This window comes from Dipteris shenzhenensis, chromosome 7, assembly GCF_047967505.1.
Source record: "Dipteris shenzhenensis isolate YYH24624 ecotype China chromosome 7, Dip_SZ_1.0, whole genome shotgun sequence".
Taxonomy (NCBI): domain Eukaryota; kingdom Viridiplantae; phylum Streptophyta; class Polypodiopsida; order Gleicheniales; family Dipteridaceae; genus Dipteris; species Dipteris shenzhenensis.
In genome coordinates, this window is record NC_141602.1 from 9,581,868 (window position 1) to 9,591,487 (window position 9,620).

The window sequence follows — 9,620 nt, forward strand, 5'->3', positions numbered from 1 at the left end:
CACCAATCAAAATCAGGGATTGGTCATGGGGAGTTTGGACTTATGGAAGGGAGAAATTAGTTGGAAAGGAGGCTCTATCCTGTGCTTGCATAAAGAATTCAGTTGGGTAGGATGCTCCTCCTTACTTCCAATACCAACTCCTACTATGTTGACATGGATGATCTCTTTAGAACCCTCAATGTCAAATGGAATTTGAAAGATGATAGAGCTATGTGGTATGCCAGGTTCCACAGAATATGGGTTAAAAGTGTTCCTGAGAAGATGTCATGCCTTAGTTGGCTTATTCTCCATAAAGCAATTTGGACTAATGCTAGAGGACTCATAATATGAAAGGGAGATGGCAAGTGTCTGATATGTGTGGCCTCTATGGAGGATATTTTTCATTTATTTGTTGCTTGCCCTCATGCCAGAAGAGTTTGGAAATTTATTCAGATTGAGTGTGGAGAACCTCTGAATTGGAAAGTTGTTCTACTAGGTGAGGCATGCAAAGTAAGGCATGAGCCTTGGTTCCAAATAAGAGCTCATGCTCTTTGGTTCATTTGGATCTCTAGAGATAATTTTCAGTTAATCATAACGACCTTTGTACTGATGCTTTGTTTGCTTCATGGTGGGATGGGAGAAAAGACGTCTTGATTTCTTCATTAGTGCCTACAAGCTTGAACCCTCAAGGTTGAATGTAGATATATCAAGACATAAACGCCATTGCTTTATCTCTGATGAATATGTCAAGCTGCCTAACTTCATGGCATATGCAAAGGAGAACTATCACAGCTGGTCCTTCAACTTAGACTCCCTCTTCTAGTACTGGCCCTTCCACTCATCCTTCTAATGGCCTCTTCACTCAAGTTCCCTCTACTTTTATTGGCCCCTCAGCCCAGGTTCCTTCTATTGCTGGTCCTTGTACTCAGAACCCCTTTGCTGCCCCTTCAACCCAGTTTCCCTCTGTTACTGTTGACCCCTCTCTACATCCTCATTTGGTTGGCCTCTTCACTCAGTCTCCCTCTGTTGATGTGGATCCCTCAACTCAGTTACCTCCTTCTACTTTTGGCTCTTGCACTCAGGTTCCCTGTGCTAGCCTCTCCACTCAGTTACCTTTTGCTGTTTCTGTCCCTTCCTCCCAAACTCAGAGACTTGTTGTGGTGCTACTTGCTCAGCTACAGGTTTTGGATGAGATGTCTATTCACCTGGTCCTACTGGACACTTTTATGATGTTACTACCACTGCTACTGTTGATTCAATACACACCACTGGGTTTGACCGCAAAAGATGGATTTGTTGCTGTTTTCGAGTCAGTTGAGACTAGGAACTAGGTACGATCATGTTGAGCGCTGGGACCACTACTTTATACAAATAAACCATGGCTCTTGCGGGACCAAGGTGGGTTCCTAGAAGGGCTTACTATACCAAAAGAGTAAGGATGACCGGGAGAGCAACCCATTGTGCCGGTCAACAGTTTGAGCGGGAAGACATTAATTTGAAATGTAGAAAACAAGCTCCTCATGGCCTTCCGTCATTTTGAGCTCGAGGGGTATCACCCTCATTTTGGAGCACTTGGACGTGTGCATTTTGCTCAAATCAAAATTGGATTTCGCCATAGAATAGCCTCCACATGATCTTCTCTCCAGACCTTGCTTCACACCCTTCTGCATAAGATGACAGGTAGGGAACACGAGAGTGACGAGCGAGAGCCTCGGTTTGCACATCTGCTGCAGCCAAATCGGGACTTGGCAGCAAACTGGGCGGTGAATGTGGCTCGGGAGCTCGAAAACTATCTGGCTGAGCTATCCTTGGTTTCGCTTCCCGATGAGGGCCACGATTCTTTCAATTTTGCGGAAGGTATGCATTTTAGACGTTCGTGTTTCTACTCGCTTTGCCGAGTCAGTCTGGTCGATTGATAAAAGAACGTGGCTTGATGGAGTGAAGCACAAAAGTCTACTCAAACCTGCTGCTCTAAGAGAATTGGGGTTATTGTACTACAGTGTGCAGAATTTCTGCGTGCTCGTGGAGTTTGCAAACAAATTTTTACAACTTTTCATGGATTGACACACTTTGCATGGAATGCAGCCGCCCTTCTAATACAAGGTTCCATTCAAATTTACAGCCGAAAGGTAGAATACCTGTACGTGCTGGTGTTACAAGCTTTGGATTTCATTGCACAGAAAAAGTAAGTCGACCTTGCCCTTCTTTTTTGGTGACTTCAATGCTTTGTGCTGTCGCATCTTCATACCAGCAAAGGGGTTCCCAAATGCAAGGGAGAAAAGTGTCTTACGTGCTCTGTAACAATCAAGTGGGTCAATTATTGTGACCTTAGGCTTTTTTTATAGCAGTGACCTTAGGCTTTTTTTATAGCAGTGAGAGTGCTAGCTTTGCCAAATGTGCTTGTCTGGAAAGCAACTACAATAAAAATTGAGTGGTAAATTGGTCTGAGGAGGTATTTTCCCGTTTGGTAAACATGATGCTTTGCTTGGTGCAAGGTTTTTGTGTAGTCGTGTATACGAGTTCATTTCTCTCCAGTATACACTCAGTCTTGTGCTGGTAATCATATTCACAAAAATCACTGTCTCTAGGTCATAGATTGTGCACGAGTGACATGGTGATATTTTGGAAAACATATAAACACATAGCTAAAATGAAGTTACCCAAACAGGCAAGCTCAGCAGGATAAAACTTCTATACAACCAAATGGAAAAGATGCAGATATTGTTGAAGATCAAGAGGAAGATTTTCTCAATCTTGATGATGTTCCAGGTGAATTTATTGTCACGGTGAATTTATTGTCATATTGCTGAGGAATGCTGTTTCATCTTGCAATAAATCCTTATTCTTCACACTTCTACTTTTGGGTTGCATCTTTTGTGCCAATTTGCAGAAGAGGCAAACATTGATATCATTGATGAAGAGAATGGGCCTAGTTGTATCACACCTGCTGTAAAACCACCAGCATGCTTGATTGTTGCCGAAGGAGAGAATCTTGATATCTCTGGAGATGCAGGGGAGCTGGCTTCTTATCAGGTAGGGCGACATTGCATTTTGATATGAGCTAGGTTTGAAGGAGGAATTTTGCAGGGCCAGAACAAAATCCAATTGCATCATTTTCCTAGCTTTATGTTGGGTTATGTGGTGTTGCAGATCTCAACCAGTAGTTTTCACAGGGATTTTTTGCTTCTGGATCCTTGTGATGCCAAGTTTGTCGATGAGTATTGGAGGACCAATGAAAGGAAACAAAGGGAGGAAAATCCAGCTCTCCCCCCAAGTTCTGCAAGGCGCAGAACTCCCAGAAGTGCTGTTGCCACACTCAACCGCAAACCTGCTACAGCTCATGATGCTGATGTTTGTGGGACTTCTCAAAGAAAAGGTTATGACGATGTTGTGGATGACTGGCATGACAATGTTGGAGGTGGGGAAACATGGGGTAAAGGAGATCAAGCTAATGACAGAGGCATGAAGGATAGCAGCACCTGCTCTCTTCACAAAGAAGCTGAAAATGAGGGTGCAGACAATCTGGACGGAGGTCCTGAAGGTGATGAACAAGAAGATGACGATGCTGACCCTTGGGCACCTTTGAACCCACATGAACCTGGAACATTGCCTATAGTACCTTATAAACGGGGTAAATTTACACCTTTTATTTTTTCTGTAGCATGCTAAACTGGCTTTGTCATGGCTAGTGTGAAAATTAGGCCAGTGAGCTGCCTTTGATTGTGTTACTATGTATGTGCCAGGCAGAACAATCAGGAAAAAAAGGGTGAAAAGAGTTGGTGATCCTTTTGTGGAGGCAACAGTGAATGGGTCAACATTTTCAGAGCCGACGAAGGTTTGGCAAGCCCTGGAATGCTTAGAAAGGGAGGTGCAGCATTCAAAACAATCAGAGGAGTGTTCTCCTATGTATGAAAAGGTGCCACACGATTGAATGACCTTCAGCTCAAGGATTACACTATTTCTGTTTGGATGCTCTATGGAACCAGGCCTTTGACTGCTGATATTTCTTTTGCTGAATCATCAGCTCAGGAGCTCATTTCTTGAAAATGGAGGTTCCTTTTTGGATGCTGGGTGGAGCTCTGATGACACTAACGGTCCTGGTAATGATGAGTTGGACTCTGATGATGGGAGGTGGGATGCTGCTGATGAGCCAACAAATATTTATGAGCCTGAATTCATGGAGAATTATGGAATACACAATCCCAGCCAGGTGGACATCATGTTATTAAAATGCTTTATCTTCTCTTTTCCTTACATTCCCTTATCGTTACAGTCCTCTTCCAAACACTAACTGCAACTTATTCTTCGTGTTTTTGGAGAGTGGGGGGCAAGTGAGGTAAGTTAATTTTTGGTTTGGGTCATGTGCTGCAGCAAAGTAGACAGAATCCTGCACATAATGACCTTGTCATGCCGGAAAAAACGTTGGATGAAGGATCATGTCTTGAGGATCTTTGTCGAACCCATCTGGTAAATAAACTTTGTTTAGTTGTTCAGGCACACAAACTTTAGAGACATAATTTAAGGAGTTGCTATGATGCTTCTATGAAATTTATGGACTTTAATAAATGGTACTCGTCTGCTTTATATGGTAGTGCAACATATGCTTGACATCGGAAGGTCACCTCAATAATCAAAATTCTGTCTGTTTTTTCACTGTAGCAAACTCTACTACTTTACATAAAAGAGGTTTACGTCAACACAAATCCTTTAGATAATCCATAATAATGCATTTGTGCAACCGGCTTTTTGCCTCTATGCTTGTTGAAGATAAACATCTGCCAACATCTAATCCAAATTTTTGTGTCACCTGGTATAGGCCAATTGTTTGTTTGGAATATCCCCGGCATCTAATATGTCAATCATTCTACCTTGCCTTATACCACAGGCTTTGAATTCGATTGCATCAAAGTAGTTTGCTTGGCCCACTGCACCATTTTTGCAAGTGGGTTGAGGTATTGGATGTGCTGGCATAGTGCTTCTCCTCCAAAGGCAGCAATCTTGTTTCAGCCACGAATATGGGGTAGGGGATTTGAACATTGTTCTACAGCCCTTTCACAGTGGATCTTTCTTGCATTATTTTGGCTCTCTTTGCAGTATTTTGTGGTGGACCTTTTTTGCATCATTTCAGCTATCTTTCATTATTTTATGGTGGATCTTTCTCATATCATTTTGCCTCTCCTTTTAGTATCTTTGGCAAGCCTTAGTGCCCAAAATTGGCATCCATATTTGTGTCAATATTGTACAGGAATCTTATGATTTCCAAGTACAAAGACATGTTTTTTTGTGTTTGCTTGGGGAACTAAAAGGAGCTTTCATCCCGCAGAATGCTTTTATTTCATACATTCATTCTATGAAGTGTCGACATTTTTTAAGGCTTAGGTAATCATGGTACATCCGATACATTTCCCTTGATAGTGAATTGTGCTTGCTTCTGATATCTTCCTAGTACCATAATGTTTAATTGTCCATATTTACCTACAAACCTAAGAAGTTATAGTAATGCACTTGATGCATCTAAGTGATTGGTAGTTTGGATTCATTTTTTATAAAGAGGACCACATCATGTGCACGTAGTAGCAAAGCAAGAGTATATCTTGCAATTTTAACGCTTGTTCTTGCAATTTAAACCCTTGTGCCAGTGCACATTTGTATCTCATCAATCTCGGTCATCCAACAAATAGGTCAAATAGATTTGGTTGAGAGGACGCCTTCTTGTTTTCTCCTCTTGTGTCACAGTGTATTATCTAGTTTTGATCCATTCACTGGATGTCTTGTGAATGCAACTAGTATCCTCTAATATTTGATAGTTGCTTGTCTTAACCCTTGGGGCCTAGGCGACATCAACTTTTTATGTATCTCCCATATGCCAAGGTACTGCGCCAAAGGCTTTCTACATACTACATTGCAATTGTGATTAGTCACCTTTGCTATCTTCCTTTAATAATTATGTGGTTGTCATGGTAATAGGTATCAAACTTGATTTGGATCCATTTTTTCTTTTCCCGTTTATGAGATTGCTCACCATACTCATCATGTAGTTCTTTGCTTCTTTGCTGTCTCCTTGTTGAAGATGGAACATCTATTAAGCTTGTTGCCATTCTTGTGGGAAGTCTTCTTCTGCCTCCTTGTCAGCTATGTATATACGCGCTTCTTTTGTTTTCCACCTTCCCCATTTTGGCATCTTCGCTGCAAGGCCTTGTATACATGGTGCTTTGTCATTGCTAACCTTGAATTCCTTTTCATTTGATCATCTTGCTGACCTTCAACTCCTGCAATTCTTTCTTTTATGGATATGGTCTTCTTTTGTTGCTTTTAATTCCTTCTATTTGATACATTTGTTTGATGAATATCAACATATCAACATGGCTTCCTAGTTTGTCCTTCCTTTCTGAAATTTATTGCATGTAGTTTCTTGAGGAGTTATGGGGTTTCTTCTTGAGGTTGGTACAACTCTTAAAGTTGTTGTGTCATAGTGAATTTCTTCTTCTTTCTTGTACACTTTTCCCTTCTGTGGTTTTATGCCTCCGTTGCTGTTTTCTAGGCCTTCATACCACTTATTGGATTGCATCCATCACTTCCCCATTACTTTTTCTAAAGCATTTGAGGGCTGCTTCTCTTTCAAGCTTCGCCAATTTGGTTGTCTATTTTTTGTGCAATTGCTCTCCAACTTGGAAGAGGTTGCAAAATTAATGGATTTTCCATAATGAATTCTTAAACGTTGTCAGATATTGCTTCCAGCTCAGCTTCAAATTTGTTATTAATTTTTGAAATTGTTTACCTTGTTGCTTGCATTGGAGTGTCAAGAATAGGCCAATAAGAATATGGTAAACTTCACAATAGAAATTGAAAGGTAAAGGATCTCACTACCTTTTCGATCTACCAATACCGTAAGTGCACAGTGGGTGAATGAGTAAACACTTAGATCTAGAAATACACAGCAAACTGGTGTAGAAAAATGTTGTACTATAGTTTATAAGCATGGGGTTGTTCATGCACAAAAGTGTAGGGATCTAAGTGCAACTCCTACCTACTGCACCAAAGGCTGCAAAATTGAAGACTGTGTGCACTTACGAGTTGCCTCATGTCTTGTGCATCCACTGCAGGCTTTAGTGGCTAGTTATGAGGCATCAGAAGACCTAGTATATATAGAGGCACTCTATCCCTAAAGGTAGCTGACCAGATCTGACCAACCATTTTCTGTCTGACTCAGCCTAATTCTTTGATTTGAACTGGCCGATCTAACCCTAACTCGTTGACCAATAGTTGCTCTTAGCATACAACCAAGTGGGCCTATAAAAGGTTCCATACCTTGGCCGTGTCCAGCAAGTCGCTCGAAACTACTCTTGAACTTGTCGTGTGGAGTGACACTAACAATGTGAACCACAACTGCTCTATTCTTTAGTGCTGAACCCCTTAGTGCATCTCTTGTTTGTCCTTGAAAAAGAATAATCCAGATGACTGAGGGTGTGGAAGATGCTTCCATGAGAGGCTAGGGCTCTCTTGGGTCACTATCTGCGTATCTTATCGAGGGGGCGTCAAGGGTGTTTTCACGAGAGTTCCTTTGGCGAAGAAGTCACAAATTTAGACCGTTTTTCTATAGTTTCAATTGCACTGCTGGCCTTGTTCGGTAGAATTAATAGAAACTTCAGTGCAAGTAACGTTTGTGTGCACATTTCTCTTGTATACTTTGATAAGGTTCTCGTGCACATTTCTGTTATATCAAGATACATTGCTCAAATGATGTTGGCTTTGAGAAATCTAAAATTTAAATACTGACTTGTTTTCAGTAGTCTACGTATTTTAAAAAGTAAGCGTAATTTATTGTACAAATCTTGTCTTTCTATTGTGGATTCTTGACAAGTCTTGAATTCAAAATTTACAGGATGCGATCTTAAAAAACAATGCAGAGCCGGCATTGTGGACAGAACTGGCTACTAGAGTTACAAACTGGAAGCAAAAAATTGAGAAACATCTTGCAAAACAAGTACGCCGGAAATACTTAAATCCAATAATGAGTTCTGCAGCTTTAGTTTCAATTGCACAGACCGCATGTGGATAGAAGTTTCATTGTAGGACTTGTGAGTGAACGCTTTTTGGCCCTGTCGTACTGGATGGGAATGCAGGAAACTCATCCTCCTTTCGATATACATGCATATGGTGAACGAGTGCTTGAAAAACTGTCTGGATCAGATGATGAGACTGATTCAAATCACGAGAAATCATTCTCATCCATAGTAGCAGGGTTTGAAAGGCATGAAGTGGCGAGAACTTTTGCTGCACTATTGCAGCTGGTAAGGTTGTCCTGTATGTCCTTGTTAAGGATTTATTGGTAATCATCTACGGAAAGAACGATCTTGTGTTAATGCTGGGCTTTATTTCCAGGCTGATTATCTTTTGTTTTCAGGTTAACAATGGCAACGTTTCCCTTGAAAAAAAGACCACAACAAACTTGCCTATATGTTTTACAGCTCAGAACTCCTTCTCAGTGAAGCTCCTCAGCTGCAGAAAAAGACATGAGGAGATGCTACACTATCGTGCTCCTTCTCGGTCTGCAAAGAGCTCATCCAGGAAAACTTCTCAGAAAGGGAAGGAAGTGCTCACACAGAAGTCGTCGTTGGAAACTAAGGGCGAAAATATAATGGGGCTTTTTAACTCTTGTGGTGAAACTTCTAACATAACCCTTTCTACCCCATGGTCCTCTAGGAAGAACTCTCGTGAAGCACGAATGTCAGGTGGGCTAGCACAGTTGGAGTTGGACTTAGAGCTGGGTGAAACTAACAAAATTCTGAACAGTTCGAGGTCTACTCCTGAGGGTAAGAGAAGGAGGCGACGAAAATCTCATCAGTCGGTACAATTGGGGCTTGCAGGCTAGTGGGAGTGCTGATGATCAGGATATCTGTTCGTGAACATCATCATGCTTAAAGTCTGAGTTTGTATCAATACAAACCCTCTCTGTATGCGTGAGTTCTTCGTACACCCTTTACAAATATCAGTGGTTAAAGTCTTCTATTTGGACAGAGGTCAAACCGCTCATGCAGGGAACTATGAACCTGTGCTCTCCTCTTCAGTTCTTTCTGTGAATTCTGAAGATGGGTTGCTTAAGCACTGAAGATGTTTCTTTCAAAGGAAGATTTCAGGGTTTCAAAGCAGGCTATCTTGTCCACAAGGGTCTGGCTTAGCAATCAGGGCATCCATCTTCAATGCTCGTCCAAGTTTCTCAAGAGCCCTTTCTTAATGAATGTAAATTAACGTGCAATGGGGATTCCAGCAAGAGTTGAGCTTAGGACATGTATAATTTATTACTTAATTGTTTCTTATTAATCTTGAAACACAATGATTCTCCAAGTCGGTGAATGTTTTGTGGAAAGAAAGAAACTAATGTGGAGCTTTTACCTTCTATTATCTGCTTAATGTTGTGCTAATTCTAGGCTTCTTTGCAAAGCGCTTTCCACATGTTGTCAATGTTTTAACTCTCATAAGCACACGTGGAAAGATAAATACAATTTCTCAGTTTTTTGGGCCATGATTCACAAGAGTTTGAATGAGTTGTGGGTCTCTTGATTGCCTCTTCTATGTGTGAAAATAAGTGGTTTGTTTTCTTTTAAAAGTTCTCTTAACTCCATTCCAATGGACACATGGCC

The 9,620-nt window shown here is 41.2% G+C and overlaps 1 protein-coding gene across 1 annotated transcript; it reads left to right on the top strand.

The window, feature by feature from the left end:
- The first annotated feature begins 1,515 nt into the window (after window positions 1-1,515).
- Window positions 1,516-9,258, top strand: HEB2 (condensin-2 complex subunit H2-like protein). Its single transcript, XM_087377191.1, has 11 exons — window positions 1,516-1,836; window positions 2,065-2,164; window positions 2,648-2,748; window positions 2,870-3,012; window positions 3,130-3,610; window positions 3,723-3,895; window positions 4,004-4,189; window positions 4,351-4,446; window positions 7,862-7,963; window positions 8,103-8,270; window positions 8,384-9,258. Exons 1-11 carry the CDS (start codon window positions 1,653-1,655, stop codon window positions 8,849-8,851), a joined length of 2,202 nt encoding a protein of 733 aa, XP_087233317.1. The 5' UTR covers window positions 1,516-1,652; the 3' UTR covers window positions 8,852-9,258.
- The last annotated feature ends 362 nt before the right edge of the window (window positions 9,259-9,620 follow it).

Bases quoted from the DNA above. Each gene is read 5' to 3' on its own strand.
- HEB2 (XM_087377191.1), top strand. From the start codon at position 1,653: ATGACAGGTAGGGAACACGAGAGTGACGAGCGAGAGCCTCGGTTTGCA. The intron at 1,837-2,064 runs GTATGCATTTTA...CATGGAATGCAG, and splicing joins TTCTTTCAATTTTGCGGAAG to CCGCCCTTCTAATACAAGGT. The intron at 2,749-2,869 runs GTGAATTTATTG...GCCAATTTGCAG, and splicing joins CAATCTTGATGATGTTCCAG to AAGAGGCAAACATTGATATC.